This window comes from Protopterus annectens, chromosome 4.part0, assembly GCF_019279795.1.
Source record: "Protopterus annectens isolate FY-2018-M chromosome 4.part0, PAN1.0, whole genome shotgun sequence".
In the NCBI taxonomy this organism is placed as follows: Eukaryota; Metazoa; Chordata; order Ceratodontiformes; family Protopteridae; genus Protopterus; species Protopterus annectens.
Genome location: NC_056733.1, coordinates 764769472 through 764795954, shown reverse-complemented (window position 1 = coordinate 764795954; position 26483 = coordinate 764769472). Strand labels below are relative to the sequence as shown.

The window sequence follows — 26483 nt, the reverse complement described above, 5'->3', positions numbered from 1 at the left end:
GAATCCAGAGATTAATTGGAATACAATGATTGGTTTAGAACCGTACCTAGGTTATCTAGTGCCCAGGGCAGTTCCTGGATCAGACACCCCCCCAACTCTAGGTTGAGGAGCAAAACAAAACATAAAATGTCTTTGCAAAGTTGAGAAACAAAACAAAATGCTTTATACAAATGTAGCAAGTGGCGTGCTACAGTTAAAATGCCACACACTTGTGCATGAAGAGCTTCAACGATTCAGCCGTGACCACAGAGAAATTATCGGCATTCCTTTCTGAATGCCATTACTGCACTACTGAACTATTTGCATCTGCTGATTGAGCCTCTTTACACCTTGCGTCTGGGGCAGCCTAGCTACTCCATTGGATTTGTGAGTAGTTTGATGATGTTATAGTTTTGTCTTTATTCAACTGTGATTTTAACCAGAATATTTAGACTCCTTAAAGGATAGTGCCAAAGTTCTAGAACAATGTGATATGTTACTAAAAGTCCTGCTTCATACTTTGTAGTTATGTGTTCTATTTGCAGTTAATCTTAAGTTGTCTATCATTTTCTGGAACTGCTGTGCCTCAGGCCCCTGGGACTAATGATAGCCTCGGTACTGATGGTATCACATGTAACATATGGGATGATGGTTATTCAGTGGACCCTCAACGTTTGCTACTGCCAAGACTTAGACCCCTTGAATGCACCAGCCAAGTTCTATGCATCATATAACAGTCATCTGGATTACTGGTTTTCTCCTTCAACCCTCTTGCTTTTTGCTTGTCCTCCTCCCCAAATTATATTCAAACTGGATGCTTCCTTACTGGATTAGGTCGGACAGATTTATTTTCACATCTTTCATCAGTTTCATCTAACCCTTAGTAGTGAACTTTCACATCACAAATATGTAATAATTTACCCCTAAGACACCTGTTGACTCACCCCACAAGGAGAACCTATCAGAATCTCCATTACATTAAGTTAAAAGCTTGCTGCTCTGGTTCTACTAGTTGCTAGATCTAAAAATTCCTCGGCTAGAATGGTTTCCTTTCTATCATTTCCTCTTCCCAATGACCTTGTCTTGTAGGGACAAATGAAAAAGATTTTTAATTTAGATCTTTTATTAGGAATGAGAATCAGTTTTCCTCACCAACATCTGTGGCCTTGAGTACCTTTACGAAAGTTTTTAATGGTGGCATTAGCTATTCCTTCATTAAACTGTACTTAGCAACTGTTTATGACTTCTGTGTAAGCATGATGCTGAGCTCTCAGCTACACTTAAATGTTGTAAGGCCCTTATATATGCCATTTTCCTTCAATAGCAGCTGGTTAGGGAACCAGCTTCCATTTTGAGATATTTACTTTAATGATGTAAAAGCTCATTTTTCTTCCCTTTGAACGTGCTGCTTCAGCAGATTAAAATTATTATTTTTGAAGTTATTGATTGTAGACCATAGTATTTTTTATTGGTTAATTTGTTTCTTGAGTGATACTTAAATACACAGAGAATTTGTGTCTTTATTTCTTCTGATAAGACTCGAAGCCTGCAAAACCCTCAAGTGCTGTTGGTGATTCCTTGCTGGATGATGAGAGCTCATGCTGTGTAGGAGGGAAGCCTTCTAGCTTATCAGTGGGAGTGGTAAGCACTAGGTAGCCTATCAACAACAAGAGTAGTTTTTGGGCCAGAAATTGTATTTTATTGGCCATTTGGGCAGTTTTCCCATCTCTTTCATCTTTCTGGTTTAAAAGCCTATGTTTGCTTGTTTCCCACCTTTCCTGTAACTAGTCTAGTCCAGATAAAAATTTGTTGCATCCAGGACTGTTTGTAAGCTTCTGAGCCCCCCAAGCCTTTCTGTGTTGGAGGGAAGCATTCTAGCTTATCAGTGGGAGTGGTAAGAACTAGGTAGCATATCTACCACAAGATCCAGGTACAGATTCTTAGTTTTAGCACTTGAATTTGCTTATTCGTGCTCAGCACTTGTTCAGAACTTGTTGTTAGCACTAAATAAGCTACACATTACAACAGCACTCAACCTTCCTGTTTACCTAGAGGAAAACAGCTTTTGTACTTATTTTCCTCACTTGCTTAGAGAAAAACAGCTCTTATACTCACTTTCCTCACTTGTCTAGAGGAAAGTAGGTTTTTATTCAGGCATGTCCAAGAGTCGGTTCCCAGTGTTCTCTTCTGTCTATCTGATGAATTTGGGCATCTTGAGGCAGTTGCCTCATGTACACAGACAACCCTCTCCTCCTACCACCCAATACCACAACCTGTGAGAGATGCACTTATCTAGCCAAACTGGAGGTAAAGCTCTCTCCAACTAAAACTGAACTTGACAGTCAAGAGGAGAAGGTAAACACTTGCACCACACCACACTCATCTCATAGTCCCACTAAACCTACACCACCAAAATCTACGCATAAAAACACAAAAACATTTGCAGAGGCTCTCAATAATCTGCTCAAGCAACAGAGGCCTACAAAGCAGAAACGCAAGCAACTTCCATCCCCCAACACAACCCAGATGACACATAACCCACAGACTCAGTATGCCAATAAACCACAGCCCATAAGGCAAACCAACATACCCAACACACTAGTCATAGGTGACTATATAGTCAGGCACACTGATGTCCCACTCACCGGGCTAAACAAGGAGAAGGTTACTGTCAGCTGCCTGTCGGGTGCCAGGATCCGCCACATAACCCACGCACTTAGGTCACTCCACAACAAGTACAAATATGACTCTGTCATTGTCCATGTTGGTGTGAACGACCTGAGACGTACCTCCCTGGACTATATGAAAAGAGACCTGGAAGAGCTCTCCGATCTTGTAGCCCAGGCAGGTATGACCCTAGCCCTGAGTAGCATCCTGCCATCGCCCAGAATGATACCGCAGTACAAGGACAAAATGATTGACTTCAACAATTGGCTAAGCTTCTGGTGTCATTCTAACGGGATCCAGTAGCTGTCTGCCTGGGACGACATGGTCGACAGACCACGATGCTTTGCCAGAGATGGCCTGCACTTGTCGCCCCTGGGATTCCGGATACTGGCTAAGGCTCTTCCCACCTCTGCAGTGCCTTTTTAGGCAAGGTTCAAATGACAAATTCACCACTGTAACAGGAACAGGCAAGCAAAAACTGAGGGTAATGCTACTCAATGCTAGAAGTCTAAATCTCAAAATGCACTCACTCGAGGCACTCCTTAAAATGGAGAACATCAATATCTGTACAGTGACTGAGACCTGGTTCAAGGCTCTAGAGAGCAACCCCTGCATTACCAGGCTATAATTCATACCACACTTTTTGTCCATCTTACCTGGACCAGAACACCAAAGGCAGAGGTGTGTCCATATTCATTAAGGATATATACACCTCTAGGCTAGTTGCGCAGCATAATGCATCCGAGGTTATCCAAGTGCAATTAACTCTAGGCAAAACTGCAATCCAAACTGTAGCTTGCTACAAATCCCCCACCATGCCCCAGGATTCTTACTCCTCTTTTCTTGATGTACTGGAAAATATTAGGGTTCAACCAAACACCCTAATAAGGGGCGATTTCAACTACCCCACCATTAACTGGGAAACTACTCATGTACCAATTCCTTCGGTCAATGCTTACTGGAATTCATAAATTCCAATGCCCTGGATCACCTTATCCACACCCCCACCAGGGGCAACAATATCCTAGACCTAGTCATTACCAACATGAGTGACCGGTGTTCCACACATGAAGTCAACTCCTCGGTCAGATCTGACCATAAGCTAATCACCCTAGGTATCCGCATCCCGTCCCCACCCACCATTAAGGAAACCACAGTAAAAAATTTCTCCAAAGCCAACTTCATGCTTCTTAAGACAGAAGTGGCGAACTTCATGACACCCATGCAGATGGACAGTACATTTATGACTGCTGAATCCTACACAAATGCACTCTATAAGCACTTACATGAGTGCATGGATCGTGCTATCCCAAACAGAACCAAGACGCTATCCTCCAAAAAAAGAAGCCAATCTGGTGGTCCCCTGCCATAAACAAACTCTACAACAGAAGGAAGAAACTGTTGCATAAGAGAGTAAAATGCCATGAGTGGAGGAGCTCCCTGGTCAGCCTCAGTAAGAAGGTGAGATCCCTTATAAGATCCTCCAAAGCTTACTACGAAAACAAAATCGCCACTGATTCTAAGGGCAGCCACAAAGCATTCTATAGCTATGTCAAGAATCACAATGGCAACACCCAGATCTGCTCTGAGTAAGTACACAACGGCATGAAAATTACAGAACCAACTGATATTGCCAACATCCTAGCAGATAGGTTCAGTGCTAACTTTATCCCCTTCTCACCCCCTAAATGGCCCATATCTATACAGGAAGAATGCAGAGTCCCTGTAATCACATCTATGCAGGTAAAAGCTGCACTCTCTAAAACAAAAACACAGCATTCATGGGACCGGACAACATCTCTTGTGCCCACTGAATGGCGCACAACAACAGTTATCCCACTCCACAAAGGGGGAGCCATCACTGATCCTGGGAACTTTCGGCCTATTAGCCTGATGAGCCTGGTCTGCAAGGCCATGGAACGTATTATCATGGAACTCATAAACAAAGACATTGATAACCTCCGTACTCTGGACCCCACCCAGTTCGGGTTTGTGAAAGGCAGATCATGCCTTCTGAACCTGATCGACTTCTTTGAGGCAGTCTCCAAAGCCTTAGACGAGGGTAAGGTGGTTCACACAGCCTATCTTGACCTTGCCAAGGCTTTCGACACCACCCCCCATTCTGGAATTATAGCTAAACTCAATAAACTAGGTATAAATCCCTACATCACAAGATGGGTTGCCAACTGGCTCACTGGCAGAACCTACAGGAGGAAAGTAAATCTGTATTTTTTGTCTGTGAGTTGTTTAAACTGATAGAGATGCTTTCTGTTTAACCTTCTCCATGTTGTTCTCTGTTTCACAAAATCTGCTTGGCGTGATGTTTTTGTTCCGTGTGGCAGATTGGCACTTAAATGACCTAGGCTGCACATTTCACATCCTTTTTTCATTGGTTAATTTGGTTCTTAAGTGATACTTAAAACACAGAGAGTTTCTGTGTCTTTGTCTTTTCTTTTAAGACTCAAGGTCTCCAAACACTACTAGCACTGTTGGTGACTCACTGCTGGTTATTTTTCCACCTACCCTCCCATCCTTTGATCTGCTTTTTAAACTTGGTGATTTTAAGCTGCCCACCCTTAGTGCAAATTGAGCTTTATAAGCTCCTCCCTTTCTACACTGCTGTTTATATTTTGAATTATTTATTTGCCTTTCCTTGTGCTTATTTTGAAAAAAGTGTGTTTTACCTCTCGTTGTCTGTTTTACTGATTTACTTGCGCTGAATTAATTATCCAGCTAAGTGTTGGATAATGTAGTGTATTTTTGCACTCTAGCAAGCTCTTTTCTGTATTTTTAAATAAAGAGGACAGTGGAATTTCCCTCTTGTGGCAGTGAGTGGCAATCTGTTTTGTACAGGTTGGGAAAACACATTAGAGATTCTTTTATGTAGTTGTTTTATTGGCTGGAGAGACTATTAATCAGATTACCTTGTTTTTAGTGCCTTAATAATTTCTGTACAGTTGAGTGGTTGTTGGCTCATTTCTACAAAGTGATGTACTTTTATTGAATAATCACACTTTCATAAAGCTGTTTAAAGTATACTGCTGTTATGTTGAATTAAGTATTACCTTTTCTTAAGTTTAAGTTTTTTTTTTTGTGTGGTAGCATTTCACTCTGGACACACTTTTACTGTGCTTTTACATTAGGAGGACTGGGATTATTCATCTAGTGGCAGTAAGTGTTTACCTGGTCTATCTGAGTTGGGAAGAATGCAAAAAGGCTCTAAGTGCAGTCATTTTATTGGCCAGATGGTTATGAGTCAGTTTTCTGTATTTCCTGTGATGGTATAAATTTGACACATGGGCACAGAGCTGCTCACTGTGCCAGTGCCCTGTACAGATGCAAACATCTGGAAACATTGCTTACTTTCATTATATTGTGAAAGTTTACTGTGCTATTTATTTTTTTTTTCTTGCACGTCTTTAAAGTTTAAAGTTGCATTCTGAAATTGCTGTAAGGGCTACTGTCCTGAACCGAAATACGTTGTGTCTAGTGTTTCTTAGTATTGGCATCTGTTTGATGATCTTTAACACATGGGCTCCAAACAAGTAATTTTATATTAAGATGGTCAAAGTCTGCACTCTTGTGGAAGGAGAGGGCTGATTTCACCTATATGAGCTGGGAATTGCTGGTGGAAAGCTCATAGTGTGCTTACCTGATTGGTCTTAGTGCATAGTTAGTGGAAAACGTGCTTTATTCTGATTGTATATAAACCTTGCTTTTGCAAGAAGCTGCTGTTCGTGTAGTAGCGATTACTATAGCAATAACTCATGCCTGGGTGTGGGTAATGCTGGATTTACCCACGGTTGGTGTGGTTTGGTCACGAGAGCGAAGCCCGAGTGGCCAAACAAAGCCAACCGTGGGTAAATCCAGCATTACCCACACCCAGAAGTGGGTTATTGCTATTATACAATGACATTATTTAAGAAAAAAAAAAATTACTTTTCTTAAATAATGGCATTGTATAATGTCTCCTTGCTGCCCTTCCACAGCTGTGTGGTATTCTGCGGCAGTTCTGATGTAGTGCGCATGTGTATGCCTACGCTGTACATCAGAGCTGTGGGCAAAAGCAACGGAGAAAGCAAGATCTCCGCTGCTTTTTACAAACTGTTTCGCTATGTTAAATGGGTTTAACATAGCGAGACAGCTTTAAAAAAAGCAACGGAAAATCTCTGTTGCTTATTTTAAAGCTGTCTCGCTATGTTAAACTCATTTAACATAGCGAGACAGTGTTGCTGTAAGAGTTATAGTAATGGAAAAAGTCTGGGTGACCTGACCTTTTTCCATTACTATAACTCGGATTTACAATGTGCACGCTGACCAATCAGCGTGCACGTTTTTGAATATTAATGGGGGGTCGTTGTATAATGGTGCTTTGTATACATGCAATCACCAGAAGTTGAAATTCCCGTATAAAAATAATTTCAGAACTTTACCTTAGTCCCATGTTACTCACAGGCAACTAATTTGCATGTTGAGCAGCATTTATGCTTTTAGTTAGAACTGTTTAGATTTACTTTATCTTATTATAGTACCCAGGACTATTGCTACACAGTGAGCATCTGGTTTGGTGCCGGGCAGCATTGCTGGTTAGGTTAGCTGCAGATTAAACAAGTAGCACCCTTTCCTTATCGGGTTACAAACACCCTCCAATTCTGTCCTTTCAAGTACACATTAGGATATGCAACCATGGATGGGCACTTTTCTGCTATCTCTGCATCCAGCTTGGTGGACACAGGCATCCTAAGGCAGTGTAACAATTGCCTTACGTGCACTGACAACCACTTAATTCTTGAACAGACAAATACAGTATGTTTGAGATGTAGTTACACATTGACACTGGAGGCTAGACTGTGACATACAGACACATAAAGCAGCAAACAGGTTATCAGTGACTCACACACATCACTCTCCACACCAACAAAGGACCACACGCATAGACCCACATATGCGGAGGTGCTCACATGTAACTTACACAAACCTCAAAGTCTTCTCATTCTTAGTACTACAAAACTCCACACAGACAAAAACAAGACAATTCCCATCACAACACATGAAGCCACATTTCAGTGTGTCCCAGCTACCAATCCCATAAGGCAGAACACTCCACAGCCCAATATTCTGGTCATAGGAGACTCCATTGTGAGAGACACTGATGTCCATCTTACCAGGCTGGATAAGGCAAAGGTTACAGTTAGTTGCCTGTCAGGGGACAGGATTTCACAGATCACACAAGCACTCAGGTCCTTTACCCCTAAGTACCAGTATTACTCAGTCATAGTCTTTGTGGGCATGAATGACCTGAGCTGTACCTCCTTGGACTATATGAAGAGAAACATGATTTAGTTGCAAGCATTTTACATCACAAGCCATATTGACATAATTTTTATTTGCAAACATTGTACATCATGTACCCAATCGTCATCAGTCAAGCTCATTCAAATGATGCCTTCTTTTAAACTACATTCCTCCTTTGTATGTATTATTCTCACAATTCCCATTTTTTCCTATGTAATTTGCTCCTACCCTTTTCTGAAGATCCCAATTCCAGTTGTTTTATCTCTGTTAGTATATTCACTACTTCTAGTACAGTTGGATTAGACTTTGATTTCCATTTTCTAGTAATTGCTTTTTTGGCAGCCACTATAATTAGACTCAGCAAGGCCGTACTATGTCTAAGCAATTCCGATTCTGTATCAGAAAAATCATTTCCCTAGTTACACCAATTTGCTCAGCCAGTATCTCTGATAAAATTGTCTGCAGGGAATCTTTAAAGTCTGCCAACTCATTACACTCCTAGAAAATATGTTCTCAATTACCTTTTTTTTTCCCCATCACATCTTCAACAGTTACTGTCGACCTGAGGAAAAATTCTCTGGAGTTTACTTGGGCTATATAAAATATCTATGTAAACGCTCCCAAGCATATGTCCTAAATCTTCTAGATTTTGTTGCATATTTGGGAGAAAAATATATCCCCTCATTGTTTCTATGTGAATTGCTTATCCGGTCTCTTTTCCCAATCCTTTCTAACCTCCTCTGATTGATTCTTATAGTTATCATGCAATATTTCAATGTTTTATATGCTTTACTAATTATTCCTTTTTTAACACCAGCTTATTCTCTAGATTCTGCTAAAAACTCTACCAGTGCTGGTATTTCATTTATGACCCCCCTATTCTTTCTCTTTGCCTACACTTTGATATCAATCCTTGATAGGGAAGGCAAACTCTAACCTACAGTCCAAATAAATTCTTGGCATTTTTCCATTCTATTACCTTTCCCTCTCTAGTTATTTGCTCCCAATACCTTGATTCCTTTATCAGTTTTGGAATGAATAGTAAACTTCGGACTCAACACGACTCAGCAAACACTTTAGGTAAAAGACTGTATGTTTTATTTGGTAAGCGCTTTTGCGTACCTTCTGTACGCTTCTTCAGACCACAAATATTACAGCAGATTAACAGCTTTTTATATACTGTGACTCAAACACACTTAATTATTTAATAACAATTAATTAAACACATTCAACAATTTAACAAACAATTAAAACAATTGAAACATTAAAGGGGTATGCTCTAAAACCATTTATTCAAAGGGAGCTTGAGTTTTGGTGCACTAAAAAAAGCTAAAACCATCACTGTATAATAAATAGATAGATAAATTGATGTGTAACATGTGAATCAAAAGGAACTGAGAACAGCTCAAACATGTTACTAACAAATAAATATTATATAGTATACTTAAATGTGTGGATATACGAATAAAAATAGTATTAAATATAAAATATATAAATATGAATATAAATAAGTATGTATATAGCATTCAAAAGTGTATCATTAAGAAATTTTATGAAACTTAGATAGATGTACTGATCACAGTGTAACGATTTTAAATACATGAAAGTATGGGTGTAGTAAATATTATGATATTGTAAAGGACCTAAATCTATGTGTGAACACCTGTAATGATTAAAACATGGTGTGTAAAGTGCTAATGCAGGAAAAGATAAAGAGGAGAAAGAAATAAAGAAAAAGAGGAATAAAGCCTGCCACTAAACACATAAATAGATCTTATTAAGGGGAATCAAGTCATATTTCAAGGACTATATTTCCATGCACAGGTAGTAGAATATATTGCACATTGTGAACTCACAATCAATTATCTGCGTGCATTAAGATAGGGTTTGATTGAAACATAAAGGTTTAAACCTGGAGGGTAATGTCCTTTCAGTCTTAAAATCCATTTCAATTCTTTAAGTTCTAACAAATTAATATAGTCTCCTCCCCTAATATTTGGTTCTACTATTTCAAGTACCCTGAATACAAAAGAATGATCAGGATGACATTGTATGTGCTTCGCTAAGGCATTTAGTTCATTTAATTTCTTTATATCATAGATGTGATTATACACTCTATTTTTAAGTTTACGTTTTGTTAAGCCTACATAAAATGCAGTACATTGTTCACACGTGGCTAGGTAGATCAGCCCTGAACTGTCACAGGTAGCTAAAAATCTTGGCTTAAAGTTGTACTTAGTTTCAGGATGTATAAAGACTTGTTCTCTAGTAACAAACTTACAATAGTTGCAATGATTGCAAGGGTAAGTACCTACTTTCTCTACTGACTTTAATTTTGTTTGACTGGGTTTGTCACAGAGTATTCTTTTAAGACTTTTGTTATTCCTGTAGGTAAAATGGGGTGTCTTACCTACTATTTGTTGTGTAAAATCATCAGTCATTAATACTTTCCAATTATTATTAATTATTTTCCTAATATTTAAACTGTCATTGGTGTAGGTAGTGATGAAACTTATCTTCCCTGTGGAACAGGGTGGATTTTTACATCCTGTCTCATACTTGAGATTATTTCCTAAAATTGAATCTGTGGTTTCAGCTTCTTTTAAGACTTGTGACCTAACATTTTTTACTAACTTTTCATCATACTTTCTTTCAATAAAAATGCTCTCTAAGTTATTTGCTTCACGTGTTAAGTCATATTGGTCCTTGCAGATCTTGGATATTCTAGTGAACTGACTTTTAACTATCCCTTTGAACACGTGGCGAGGATGCATGCTATCATAGCATAATATAGAGTTTCTCCAGCATTTTTTTCTAAATAAATTGGAACTTAACTTGCCATTTCTTATATTCAGGGATACATCTAAAAAATTCACTGATTCATGAGACATATGTGCAGTGAATCTAAGAAATGTAGTAGTGGTTTCTAAATGATATTTAAAAACAACAAATTCTTCTATGGAGCCTTCCCAAACCAGAAGGATGTCATCTACAAAACGATAATAAGCCACTATTTTTCTAAACAGAGACAAAGTCTCTTTCCCACTTATGCATTACTAAGTTTGCATAAGTGTTTGCACACGGGGTGCCCATGGCTACCCCTGATATCTGCAGATGTAAACACCCCTCGAAAACAAACACATTGTTGTAAAGGACTAAGTCTAGCAATTGGCAAATAAGGATGATATCATTTCTTTTTATGTGTGAAAATGCTGACGATAACTCTCTCACTGCTTGGACACCTTCAACATTAGGTATAGAGGTGAAAAGGCTGTTCACATCCATAGTAACTAGTAGATGTTGCCCCTCAACCAATTCTTTATCTATTGAGTTTAAAGAATCCAAGAGGTGGTAGGTGTCTTTCAAGATGTTAGGGATTTCATTTACTATAGGTCTCAAGGTCTTTTCTAAGTAAACTGACACTTTTTCTGTAACCCATCCTTCACTAGCTACAATGGGTCTAAGGGGTGGGGGTAGAACTCCTTTATGCATTTTAAGCAGTCCTTTGATGGCAGGTACAAACGGTTTATCTATAGTAAAATATTCATACAGGCCTTCAGATATTTGGCCGCACATAAGTAGGTCATAAATCTCATCTTTGACACTAGCTAGAATAGTTTGCAGTCTAGAATTATCAATCTCCAAATAAATGCTATCATCTTTCAACATATCATGCATTAAGGTTTGGTATGATGAGCTATCAAATATAGCTACACCACCTCCTTTGTCAACAGGTCTGAAAACTAAAGAAGAGTCATACATTAAATTATGAAGAGAGGATTGCATTCCTTTAGTCATGTTAAAATACATACATTTCCTTTTAGTATTCATGCAATATTCATAAAGTTCCTTTTCACATAATTTAATAAAAAGGTCAACATGCCCTGGTATTATAGGAAAAAACGAGCTCTTTCTTTTAAAATTAACAGAATTAGCTTCACCACTGTCATTTTCTGCTGTTTTAGACTTAAAAAATATTTTCAGGGCTATGGAACGCCCAAACATTCTGAGGTCAGTTAATAAGTCAGAAAGGACACTGCCTTGCGACGGCACAAACGATAACCCTCTGTTTAAAAGTTCTTTATCGTGTACTGAAAGCACATACCTGGACATGTTAAAGAAAAGTTGTTTTTTTATTGGTAATGTCTCCTTCTCTGGAAGGCTTCGTTGTCTTCCGATAGCTTGCGTTTCCTGCTCCAACTGTTCCTGCGTTCTCTCATTGGGGCCAGCTTCTTTATGGGGTACGGTAAAAAAGAAGAAGTGGTACCGTCATTTTTAGGAATGGCTCCAAGATTTTTTTGAGCTAGCTTGTTGCGATTTGCTTCCTGGTTAGGAAGGGGGGTTGAAGTAGCTGCCATAGGTGTTGCAATCATGGGGGCTTCTGGAGGTGTAATAAAATTATCTCTTGAGTCATCCTCTGGAGCAGCCCGTGAAGTCACTAGAGCTGGAAATCCCAGCTCTGCTGTCGTTATGATGGTGTCATCATGAGGCGCCGAGTTTGGAATCTGCATGCGTGCGTGAGCGTTGAGTGATTCTCTCTTGGGCCAAATGAAGACATTCCCCGAAGAGAAATCTTCATAATCGCGTTGCAGCTTATTGTGTTTAATTTGCTGCAACCGGAGGGCATAAGAGCTCACTTGATTAAATAAATTGTCCATTCTTTGCTGAAAGTGATCCCCTGGAAAATTTTCAGTTAGTTCTTGCTGTAAGTTGTTAATTTTAATAAGCAATTCTTTTTCAATCGGACTGAAATAGTCTATTAATAAACGAACATACTGCATGCTGGCTTCTAAATTAATTTCCTGCCATTTTTTTAGCAGAATAGGATGTGCATCACCACAAGAGGGCATGCAAAGTATCCGCATACCTCTTGGAATCAGTTTGAAGCATACACAAGCTTCCATGTGTTTTCTTTGCCAATTCAGTCGTTGAAACTTGTAAAGATCATTTTCCAGAATTTTAATTTTAGTTTTAAAACTTTCTAAACAGTCATTATTGGTTTCTATTATATTACCATTCAGTACCCTGAGGTCCAGATCCAATAAAGGATTAAGTCCATCATTTAATAACGTTGTCCACATTTCTTTCTTTCTTGGTATCCTCAGTTCTGGCACATAGTCTAATTCCACATTAGGAGAAGTCATGACGTGTGTTGTAGTGGTATTAAACGAAAATATATTGTGTAAAACCAAATGCCACTACAACAAAGAGTCCTAAGTTAAAGGAATAACTGGAATGAATAGTAAACTTCGGACTCAACACGACTCAGCAAACACTTTAGGTAAAAGACTGTATGTTTTATTTGGTAAGCGCTTTCGCGTACCTTCTGTACGCTTCTTCAGACCACAAATATTACAGCAGATTAACAGCTTTTTATATACTGTGACTCAAACACACTTAATTATTTAATAACAATTAATTAAACACATTCAACAATTCAACAAACAATTAAAACAATTGAAACATTAAAGGGGTATGCTCTAAAACCATTTATTCAAAGGGAGCTTGAGTTTTGGTGCACTAAAAAAAGCTAAAACCATCACTGTATAATAAATAGATAGATAAATTGATGTGTAACATGTGAATCAAAAGGAACTGAGAACAGCTCAAACATGTTACTAACAAATAAATATTACATAGTATACTTAAATGTGTGGATATACGAATAAAAATAGTATTAAATATAAAATATATAAATATGAATATAAATAAGTATGTATATAGCATTCAAAAGTGTATCATTAAGAAATTTTATGAAACTTAGATAGATGTACTGATCACAGTGTAACGATTTTAAATATTTATCAGTTTTCTTCAATAAATTCCAGACTCTTCTTTTCTATTGTCTGTATCCCTAATTGCCGTCATCCCTGTCAGCAGAATCTCCTTTCTTCATTCCCCTGTTGGTTTAGTTCTTAGAATACTTTCTGTTGCATTATTAAAATCGCATTTTGTATGATTATTGTTATTCTCTTTAAAGCTCTGCATCCAAAGTCCCAATCTGTCCTTGTTTCCCGAGCTTTCCCCGTTTTCTACTTTGAATTATAGGTTTCTGATTGTGCTATGTATAGGAGCCTTAACGGTGTAGCTCTGAAATACCCCTTCAAATAATCCCAATCCACCCTGTTCTATTGGAAGAATCAACTTATCTCACATGACTCTTGCCATCTTCCCCTCCAAGATAAAATCCATCAGCTCTTTATTAATTGCTGTCCACAACTTCTCCTCTGATTGATAAACATATGCCTGACCTGTGTGTAAGATGAAAGGGACTAAAAACATTTTAGCTGCTTGTATCTTACTAACCATATCCATACAACAGAGCTTCCAATTTCTCATTTAATTTATTATCTTTTGTTTAATCTCTTCCCACATATCCTTAGCTGCCACACTGGAATCATTTTTAATCCATACTCCTAAATACTTCATTTTATCATGTCCCCATAAATACGGATATTTCTGAACCACTTTGTGTGTAGGTACATAATTTATCACAATTGCCTTTGTTTTAGCTTCATTAATTTTGTATCCTGAAAAGATTTCAAAATGTCTCAATATGTTCCACAACACTGTAATGTCCTTTCCTGGTTTATCAGGTATAAAATAATATAATCTGCAAATAGAGCCAGCTTTTCTTGAATACCATACCAATTATATCGTTGAATTTTGGAGTCCCTTATTTTCTTTGCCAACAATAACAAAGGGAAAAGAGGACACTCCTGCATGGTTCCTCTGCTCATGCAGAAATTATCAGAGAGGAACCCACACACTTTAATTTTCACCTCCAATCCCTCATATATTATCCTAATCAACCTAAAAATTTTGTCAGGGAATCCAAATGCTTCTTTGTCCTGCTCATAAAGTCCCAGCTTACTCTGTCAAATGCTTTCTCTGCATCAAGACCCACCAATAACAGTGGTATTTTCTTATATTCTACTTCCCTCTGGATCATCAATATTCTGTTAATGTTGCTGAATGTTTGCCTTCCCTTGTAAAACCACTTTGATCCATATCTATGAATTTTGGCATCACTTTTGCCATTCTTTTAGCCATTATAGACATAAAGACTTTATACTAACGGTTTTGAAATGGGCCTGTATGAAGCTGGATCTGATGGAATTTTACCTACTTTAGGTATTACACCTACCACCGCTTTCTTCCAGGATGTTGGTACTTCTCTTCCTCTTAAAATGTTATTAAACAAAACCTTCCAGATCTTTATCAGTCCCCCCCAGCTTCAAGACTTCAAAACGAATGCCATCTATTCCTGGGGACTTTTCTGTAGATTGGTTATATATCACCATTTTTTGGCAGTCACGGTGGTGCAGTGGTTAGCATTGCCTCCTCACAGCAAGAGGTTCTCCGGTTTGATTCTCGGCTGGGGTGCCTTCTGTGTGGAGTCTGCATGTTCTCCCTGTGGTCGCGTGGGTTTCCTCCAGGTGCTCCGGTTTCCTCCCACATCCCAAAGACATGCTGTAGGTGGATTGGACACTCTAAATTGGCCCTAGGCGTGAGTGTGTGTGCCTTCTGTGGAGGGTTAGGTGCCGGGCTGGCAACTCGACACTGTAAAACTCCACTGCCAGTCATGAGCAGACAGGTGATCCGCTGTGGCAACCCCTAACCAGGAAAAGCCAAAAGAAGAAGAAGGTTATATATCACCATTTTTATGTCACTCCTCCTATTCTAACTGTTGATAACTGAGCCTCATCTACGTCTAACCTCGGCATATTTAATTCTTCCATAAACTTTTCCATTTGTATCTTTTTTTTTTATTTCTGTTTCTTTGCTTTATACAGACTTTCATAGAATTTCCAAAACATTTCTAATACTTCTACAGGATCTATTGTTATCTTCCTTGTTATAGGCTCTCATGCTTGGTGACGGCCCTTTCTGCTTTCTGTTGCCTGAGTCATTGTGCTAAAAGTTTTTTTGCTCTAGAGTTATCAAAAACAGTTGCCTAACAGTAATCTTTTTAAACTCATGCATATTATTGAGGTAATCCGTTATTTTCTGTTTAGCATTCTGCAGTTGCTCCTGTTCTTGTTCTGTGAGATTCTCCCTATTTTGCAATACTTTAACATTTATCAGTCCTTCTAAATAACCCTTGTTGTTTCTTAACCACATCTCCCTTTCTTTTATTTCCATCCTATTTTTAAACTCCAGTTTAATTTTATCCCACTTCCTAGCTATATTTTCAAAAGAAATGTCTATCTTCTCTAATAACTCCTAAATAATTTATACTACCCATCCCTTACATTCCTCTCTTTTCAACAAACAGGTGGATAACATGATGAAGTCTTTGTATATGCTCTGACAAAAGCTCTCCGTAAACTTTTTGTGGTGACTTAGTGTTCTCCTCTCTGTGCATTTTCTGCTGACTCTGGTTCGCATGTTGTTTACCAATATATATTTCTCTGTGTGACCATTGATATTTAAATACATTACAGAGAGCATCATTGTATTAAAAAAATATTCCCACCTTTTATGTATAGCAGCTTTTTTTGTTAAATGTCTAGTTCCAACTTTTATGTTACATGCATATACTGTTTGCCAGGGATAACTTTTATACAGTTGTTTTTTGTCATATCCATTTGAACCTATGTCGCATCTTACTAAACTTTGTTTTATTGAAAGCCCTCAAACAAAAAAAAACACCCCCAATACCCCCTAAAACCTAATAACTTAATAAAACACACAAAACTATGTACATCTTCAAATACTGAAATTTTACCCTCCTAATAGGAACAAGTGTTACTAACTGACAGCCACACTTATAGACTTTAGTTAACCTAAAAGAAAGTTTATCCATGCTAAGCCTCATGGTGCAGCCTGTGCTTCAACTAAGCGATGTCCGGTTTTTGTGTTATCTTTATAGTTCTCCCAGCTGAGTAAACATTTGAATGCTTTCACAGAGCATTATCTACTAGCCATTTCTCTTTATTAGATTGTCTTCTGGAGACACGAGGACCAGATACAGAATTGCTACTAAGCATACATTTATTTGCTAGAAATAGGCCTTATAATATTCACTATTCTTTTTCATTTATTTGCTTTCTCTCTATTTTTTTTACATTGCCATGCCTACATTTCTTAAAACTGAACAAGAAGAAAGACAGAAGAAGGAGGAAAGAAAAAAGAAAAAAACAGGACATCTGTTTACATTGGTTTCCCATTACACTTAAAAATAACTGAGAAAATGGTATTTTATAGCTTGCAAAGAAAACCATGCACTGTAAAAGTAGTACCATTAAGAACAAATTTTGCTTTACTTACAGTTTACTTTCTCCTTTCTCTTCCCCTGTGCTAAATATTTTACTGAACATTAATGCCATGATGTAGGGTATATACTTTAGAGTCCCCTACCAGTATAACAAAGTTCAGAAGAGTCCAATATTTCCAGATTTTCTTGTTCTGTTATGTTTCACAAATATAATTATGCTGACCCACATTTGTCAGTTTCCAAGTTACTGGTTTTATTCCTGTTCATCTCCATCTCTTATCCTGTGTCTGCTTCATTTCTAATGTACTCTCGATTCTTCTAGCCAAGTCTTGTGCTTTTCTCTTTCTTTCAAGAATTTTCTGTTGAAACATTGGAAAAGGTCTGTTTGTGGTTCTTATTACCAGAATAACAAGAAGCAGGATCTCCTTCTCTTTCAGAGTTCATTTTTTTGTTTGACAAACTTTTGTATTTCATCTTTAGCATGTACTTCATCAAAAATGATTTTGTTCCTCCAGAGAAGAATATTTTGAAGGTAGCCAGGTACAGCAGTTTGAATAGCATACCTGCTTCTCAACATTCCCTGGATAGTGGAATAAATGTACTCCTCTTCTGCCTGGTGTATAATGAATCAGGGGACTAGTCAAGTCTTTGAAACAGACTTTTAGGTAAGAATAGCCTCCAAAGCTAAGTATAACCATAAGACATTTTCAGTTATGTTCACAGTCTTAAGGACAACACTCAACAATGTGCAGAATTAGCTGTAGATGGCATCACCTATACTCAGCTGGAAGACATAGCAAATTTGCTGGCTGACAAATTAATTTCAAATTTCACCTCCCCATCACCCCCAGTTATCCCCTAAGAAATACCCTCCCCCACTGCATGGCCAATTATCACCAAAGAACAGGTTGTCACTGCACACTCTAAAGCTAAAAACACAGCTTCAGTGGGGCCTGACAAAATACCAGGTTGCCTTTTAAACAGCTTAAATCAGGACTTGTCAGGCCTATTAGGATCTCGTTTTAGCAACAGCCTCTGGAATGGCTTTGTCTTGATAGAATGGAGGACAGCAACAGTCATCCCTCTGCATAAAAGGGGACCATCTACTGACCCAGGAAATTACAGACCCATAAGTTTGACTAGTCTTATATATAATGCCATGGAAAGAATAATCATGGATATGATAAATAATGACATAGGAAACCTACAAACACTGGAAGTCACCCAATTCAGCTTTGTTAAGGGTAGGTCATGCCTGCTGAGTCTGCTAGATTTCTTTGAGAAAGTCACTAATACCATGGATGAGGGTAAAATAGTACATACCATCTACCTCAACCTGGCCAAGGCATTTGACAAAATTCCCCACTGAAGTATTATAAATAAACCTCACAAAACTGGGCATAAGTGACTCTGGCTAACAAAGTTCGCAGATGACTGCAAACTGGGAGCCATTATTGAATCCCCAAATGATGTGGATACTCTACAAAAGGGCCTTACAGAAACAGAGGCTTGGTGCCAGAGCCATGGGCTCAAGCTCAATGCCAAGAAATGTACAGTTATCCCCTTTGGGAAAAAACATGTGCCCTTGAATTATCACATAGGTGGCAGTACACTAAACACCGAAAGTGTGATAAGAGACTTAGGGACACAGGTGGACAGTGGTCTCACCTTCAATAACCACATCGCCATAACAGTCAGTAAATCCTGTTGTGTGGCACACCTCATCACTAAGGGCTTTTCATCCAGAAAAAAGGAGGTCATTGTCCCACTGTACTCATCCCTCATTCGACCCATTATAGAATACAAACCCCATTTGGTATGTACCTCTCAAGACATCTGCAACAACTGGAAAGGCCGCAGAAATACCTCACTAAAAGAATCACAGGCCTAAAGCAGGTGCCCTATGCTGACCGCCTTAAAAAACTCCAGCTGTACTCTGTCGCATATCGTCTACTCCGAGGCAATCTCTGCTTAACATACAAGGCCATGCCAAACCCAGAGCTGTTGGACATGCAACACTTAAAGAAATCCCAATCCCTCAGAGCCACACGCTCCAGGGATCTAAATCTTGTCATCACAATAAACAAAACATGCTGGAGGGATAGGTTCCTGACCCAGAGACTCCCCAGACTCTGGAATAGACTGTCCATACATGTCAAGTGGAGCGCCTCTTTGGCCCTCTTCAAAAGGAACCTTGATGATTGGATGGGAGAAAGGAAATTCACCCCGGGGATCATGTCAGTCGTCCTGCTAGACAGGGGTCCAGGGAAGTAAATAGTGTGGGAAGAAATAGACAGGGAATTGTTATGTATAGGCTTGTGTAGGCCCTAGGGCCGATAGTCTAGTACCAACCTATGAACCTATAAATTCCTATATCGCCAGATGGATATCCAATTGTCTCTTTCAAAAGGAGCCATATGGTTAAAGTGGGTGAATCCAGATCCAGCAACAGGCCATTTACTAGTGGTGTGGCAGGGGACTCAGTGCTAGGACCATTCCTTTTCAGAATATAATTCTCTGAAGTTAAGGTTAATGTGGAAGGTCAGTGGATGACAAACTTTGCTGATGATGGCATGCTGGGGGCAGTCATTCAATACCCTAATGATGTAGATGTCCGTCAGGAGGGTGTAGATTAGACAGATGATTGGTGCCAGAACCATGGCCTAAAAGTAAATGTGAAAAAATGCATTATCATACCCTTTGGGAAGCCAAAGATTCCTGCAAATTACAGCATCAGTAGCACACTACTAAGAGTAGACTCCGAGTTGAGAGATGTAGGTAAACAGATAGATAGCAGCCTGAACTTTGACTGACGTGTCCACAGTGGTGAGGAAGTTCCTCTGTGTCACAAGTTATAAGTAAAGGTTTGGCATCCAGATCTAAGGAAATTATAGTCCTGCTGTACCCAGCCCTCATTAGATCAGTAAATGAGTACAATGCCCCATGGTATGTACTTGATTAGGCGCTTACAGCAGCTGCAGTAACTCCCTATGCTGTGGAACAAAATCCCGGTACATGTGAGGCAGAGCACCTCGCTGGCCTTGTTCAAGAGGAATCTTGACCAATGGATGGGAGATCGCAGATATACCCCAGGGATTACTTCAGTGTCACTGCTTGACAGAGGCACAGAAAAATGATAGGCATAGTTTTTATTCAAACTAAAGGGGTGGCGAAAGCCACATAACTATGGGCTAGGCTTATAAATGCCCTTGGGCAGATAGCCTAGTATGAACCTATGCAGTGACCTCAGAGATTCCTCACAAAGAAAATACAGGGTATAAACAACATGTCCTATGTGGCTAGACAAAAAGCCCTATCCCTTTACGCTGTCTTCTACCAACGTTTAAGGGGTGACATATGCCTGACCTACAAGGCACTCACAAATCCAGCCCTGATGGAGCTCTCCTACACATCTGCAAGTCAAACAGCAGGAGGGTCACCCAATCTAGGGATTTAAACTTAGTCAATGACTCAAACAAAACATGCTAGAGATATAGAAGAATGTCTCAGAGAGTATGCCTTTTTTGGAACAGGCTTCCTATTCACATTAAGCAGAGCCCTTCCCTGGCCCTCTTCAAATGAAGTTTTGATCAATGGCTGGGGAAATCACAAATTCTCACATGGGGTAGTGGACAGGGGCAATCTGTAAAATAGTTAATACATAGGCACAGATCCGTGACATCCTCTTGCCCCTATAGGCCATTTATTGGGTAAAATTGGGTTATATTGGCTAAGCTTGTAAAGACTCTTAAGCCATTAGCATAGTAGTATCCTATGAAGCTATGAACCTATAGTGGTAGTTACTTCATTAGGTACACTTCTAAGTTACTAGCCATGTCTGTGACCCTGCCTTATCCTGCTTTTTTCATAAAGAATTTTACATGCATACCAACTTCTCCTCTGTGCCTAAAGTGACTTAAGATGTTTACCTAAATGTCAGTTTATTTGCCAACTTTCTTCTCACAGTACTGTAACTAAGGAGTGTATCCTTCTCTGCATGGATGGATGAAGGTTGTTCAAGTTATTGTCTAGAGTGAACCATGCCCATAAAAAAGAGGTAATTAACGCTTTGTCCCCTTTACTAAGGGATGCAAAGGCAGAAAGATTACTAAGAAATCTCTCTCCCCACATGACTTTCTAAATTGCATTATCTTTCCTTATGACAGACAAAACAAAATATTGCAAAGCTATCCTAATGTATATACTGCCACAGCTGTCTCCACATTCACTGCCTTCATCCATTATATGGTCTTGGGTGAAATTTGTATCTTGAGGAAATGCCTTTGGAAATTAAATGAGCCAGATAGAAGGCTTTCTAAACTACTATGGAAAATTAAGGTAAAAAGAGAAGGAATTATCAACTGGAGCACACAGATTCCAAATATGACAGTGTCTGATTGGAGAGTGTCAACTTTATGGCATGGGAAAACTTTTTTTTTTTTTTTTTTTTTTTTTTTTTTACTAAATGAATCATGCTACGTTTTGTTGCATTTAATTTGAGACTGTTGTCCTTCCACAAATTGTTAACAAAGCCTAACCCATGTTGGAGTAACTTAGAAGCAGGCAAAGACTGAATAACAACACCCAATTTCTTGTCATTTGCAAACTTAGATAATCCATATAACAGGAGTGTTGGCCTGAAGGTTCAAGAAGTAGATGCTAACTAGAAGAGAGCCAAACAGTGAATCCTGTGGTACACCACTGGTGACTGCTGCTTTCAGAAGTGGCACCTGTGACTCTAACCACGAGTTCTGTTAGACAGCATAATCATTTATATTCAGATTTAAGTGTTTGTCAATAATGCCTGTATGGAGAGTGATATTAAAGATCTTGGCCAGGTTGAAATATTCTGTATGTACTTCATAACAGCTGTCCACCCTTCATTGGCATTTTCAAAGAAATTAATGAGGTTAAACGGCAGAAATTTTCTTTGAAAAAGATAAATTGATGAGAGTCCATGGTTAAGTGATTCTTCAGTGTCTAGAATAATAATACAATATGCCCCATAGCATTACATAGGAGGCTAGTGAGGCTAGTGGGTTTACAGTTACCAGAGTCTGTAACTGGGCCACACTGGTGTAACAGTCTTACAGTGCCTGCTTTCCATGCTTCAAGAACATAACCGGTGGGGAGAGTTAGATTAGAGTTTATTCAGATAGGCTGTATTTGGTTCTGATTATCAGGCAAGCTGGTCTGTTATCCAGCGCTATGGAGGAGGTGTTCTTAGCTTTTCAGAAGACAGAGGTGACTTGTTCTATTGTAATTAAAGGAGGATGGCTGGGAGTATGGAGTCTGTGGAACAGATATGACTATGGATGGAGCAAAATGTATACTAAATTTGTCAGCTAGGTTATTAGCTAGTTTTTGTCTCAGAGTGGGCTTGGTTTGTGTAATTTTTAATGATGTAAAGATTCAACTAACAGTTTTGGAAGTAAGCTTTGCACAACTACCTAATGTCTAAAGCATTGATATTTTCTGAATCTCATTGTGCTTTCTTCTTCACAGCCAGCCGACTGGCACATAGGAAGAGATCCCTTTTGCGTTATAGGCTGGTTGGATTCTAGAGGCTACCAAAGGGGAGGATAATTGATCATCAAATAGCTGTGTTACATGTATCTGTTTGAAATGAAAATGTATAGACTGCTCATGTAAATGGAAGAGTCTGATTCACTTGAGTAAATTCCCCATGTAGGGAGCCCACATGACTGCTGTATTTCTTTGCTCTGCATTCTAATGCTCATAATCTTGTTTTCTTATGTATGTAGACTTTTTTGTTACCATTTTATTTTCTCCTTCCCACCTCCCAGGACCTTGCCCAATGGCTCCTCTACCAGTTGGCCAGTTTGTTCCAGAGGAACAGGAGCTGGGTACTCCCAGGTTAGGTGAGAGCTCTACAGCCCATTCATTCTTACCCTAGAATCCCTGTCAGCTGTCTTTTCCGTGGTAAGACTTGACACAGGCCTGTTTGCTGGTCATGAGGATAGAGTACCCCCTCCTGGGTGTGCACCATCCCTCCCCTCAGCAGCTTTTCTGAGCCTGTAGTCGCTACCTTCCAAAAGGATGAAAAAACAAAAAGCGTTGACGAGACAGGAGCCCTTGAAATTCAATTGAACGCAATTATTTATTTATTTTTTAAAGCTTCATCAGAAAAAACAAAAAGCAAGGAAAAACAGTGCCAGAATTCCCAAGTTTTAAATCCTCTCAGGGACCGTGATGTCACTTCCTTGTGGACACAATTCCGGATTTATTCAAGCATAAAAATGTAAACAAATAAATATGCACATAACCAGTACCATCATTTTAAAACAAATTAAAAAGTCTCTACATTCAGTAGGTCTAAACCAGTAAAACCTAATGCCAGCACTTAAAAAGTCTATTAAAAATACTTATATGAAGCCTAATATATTCTTTCCAAAGGCTTTAGAATTATATTAAGTATATGTTAAAAACCCATTTGCTGGTTGAGGGGTTTGTATACACACCCTCCAAGTACACATACAAATTAATGCAAATAGCCTATCTCAAATAACTTCTATACTTTAAAATGGAAGCAATGTTACAAGACTCATTTAACCCGGGTTCAGAGAAGGCATCAAGTAAAATTTGCCATTCTAACTCCCTTGTTTCTAAAACAAGTGACTGAGGTCCACCCCTGATCCCCAATATGACATGATCGATCCCCATAAAGTGGAAGCTGTGTCCTATATGACTCAAGATGTGTTTAGATAAAGCGTTATCACATCTCTTATTTTTTATAGCATAACTGACGGTCCCGTAACCTACGGTCCGTCTTCCCTATATAAAACGCAGGGCAGCAGTCACAGAAAGCAGCATAAACAATAGATTTGGTGTTACAATTTATCCTGTGGTTAATAGTGTATTTCTTATCTCTGACAGTAAATGAGTTCCCCATCCTCAAATAGTTGCACCAATTACAGGCACCACAAATAAAAGTGCCTTTTTGTCTAGTTAGAGGGTTCACCGTTCCACTCCTCTGAAGGAATTCCTTTAAATTTCCAAAAGGAGGTGTGCCTTTTCATGATGGTTTCCCTCTGTTCCATAGTGTGACTGCACTGTAGTACCCCAAGCTCGGCCACCTTGGAACTCCAGTGGGTAAATGCCTATTGCTTCTGCCAGGTGTCATTGATATGGTGAGCCAGAGCCATTTTCCTTCCCCTAAGGGAGGGCAGGCTAACAGTGACCTCTCACTCCAGTCTTTCTTGGCCAGTTTCTACAGGTACCTGAGAAGCTAGTTGGACTTGGACAGTCTACACCAGAGCACAACTTTTTTTATTGTTTGCGTCATTTATTTATTTATTTATTTATTTATTTATTTTATTTATTTTATTTATCATTTGGTGACCGGGAAAGTCCGACTAGGTTCCACAGAGCCTGTTTTCAGCGGAGGCCCGGGGAGAAATGCTCCAGATACATGTCTTTGGAATGTCATTTTTTAGCTCAGATTAAATGGAGGAAAGTGACTGTTAGGTAAATGAATAAAGATGAGAGTAATATGCATGCATGCATGTGATATTTATTGTAGTGTGTATCAGGCTGGGTGCAGAATGGAAAAACTGGACTGATTTTGTAGGTCGCAAAGCTAACAAATTTTGTGTCCCTCTGTTTCTAGGTACATATGTTTATAGTTTTGTTTAATTTTAGCATAGTGTTTTCACAGTAGTGGTTCTTTCTCTTGTCACTGTTATGTTCAAGTTAGGCATTGCATCACTTTTACATTTCTTTTTTACAGTGGACATAAGAACATGTGCACTCCAGTGTGTCTTACACTGTCCAGGAGCTGCCGTAGGTCAACTGGTGCCCTAGGCAAAAGGGCTGCATGGCGCCCCCCAATACATTACCTGGTGCCCCCATCCTGGTCTACCTACAGCAAATTAATACTGGAAAAGCGCCCCTGCTAGACCGGTGCCCTAGGTGGCCGCCTAGTTGGCCTATGCCTAAGGCCGGCCATGGCACTGTCAGTTGGTAGGACCTGCAAACAAGACCTTCAAGTGGTTTGTTCTGAAACTGGTTATAGGAGTACATTTACTGAGCTGTACAAGACACTTTATCTAAGAATGGTGAAGACATACAAACTACTCTGTTTGGTAAGGAATGGATGCCTGGAAATGTGAGTTACTAATAGCTTGGTCTTTACTGACCATCAGCTAAATATCAGGTGCTGAGATTAGGCTAGTTAAAGGAAGTAAACTGAAAGAAACACTTGTTTACAACATAATTTACTGAAAGTTTTTCATCTTACCTCATGTTTCCAAACAGAAGGACATGGCCCTGAAGCCTCATGAACGTAAAGAGAAATGGGACCAGCTGCTGGCAAAGAAACGGAAGGAGACGGTTAAACACATACCTACAGAACCCCGTGTGAATGGACACTATATTGATATGGGCAACTCAGAGAGAGAACAGGAGCGTGGGAAGGAGCAAGTGAGAAAGAAACTACCGCTAAGGCCCTTCATTCAGGTGAGTGCAGGCAATTCCTTCTTCTTTTGCAATGTGTGGATATTATTCCCAAAGGCCAAGTCTACCATATTTCTAGTAATGTGTTGAAATCAACAAGGGAGGTCAATACCTGCGCAGACTGTTTCAAAGGTGCTTTACTTTCTTATCCCTTTGATAATAATGGTAGTAATAACAATAGTGTTTTGCTAAGACTTAGAATGCCAGCCAAAGTAGTACTTGGGATGACTGTAAAGCAATGGGGGATCCACGAACAATGGTGCTATGGAGATATGCAAATCCCAGACTTTCAGCATGAATAAGTGCATGCAAAGGAGTTGTTGTAAACATGCCCATCATTGCAAAAGCTTAACATGCTTAATGAATAAATGATAGCAGGACAGCTACTACACTGTTAAGGGGCTTTACACATATGCGTATGAGCACGATTCATAGATGTGAATCTATAATGAGTGAATTTGCGTATTAAGCAGGTAAATAGCCCTGGATTTATGCAAGTAAACAACATTTTTCCAGGAGAATACAGAGATGCGAGGGGAGATCAGTTGGTGCTTGTGCATACCTGGACATTTTACTAAAGGGATGGCTTGAGGAAATGTTTCATTTTGGTGTTTGTGCATAATAGGACATATTACTGAAGGGATCGCTTGGGGAAATGTTTCATTTTAGTGCTTGTGCATACCTGGACATTTTACTAAAGGGGTTCCTTGGGGAAATAATTTGTGTGTCAGGGTAGTGCTTGTGCATACCTGGACAAACTACCGAAGGGATGGCTGGGGGCAAGTTCACGGATTGCAACTCCAGTATTAAAGGCGAAGCATCGCTTTTACCAACAGATGTGCATACC

At 39.2% G+C, this 26483-nt stretch overlaps 1 protein-coding gene across 5 annotated transcripts in view; it reads left to right on the top strand.

Moving 5' to 3' along the window:
* Nucleotides 1–26483, top strand: part of FBRSL1 (fibrosin like 1) — a 3021780-nt gene that overhangs the window by 608127 nt on the left and 2387170 nt on the right. For all 5 annotated transcript variants that reach the window (XM_044068722.1, XM_044068720.1, XM_044068719.1 and 2 more), the window contains exon 2: nucleotides 25439–25639. In XM_044068722.1, the coding sequence (XP_043924657.1) occupies nucleotides 25439–25639 (201 nt within the window). The remainder of the gene's footprint in view (nucleotides 1–25438; nucleotides 25640–26483) is intronic.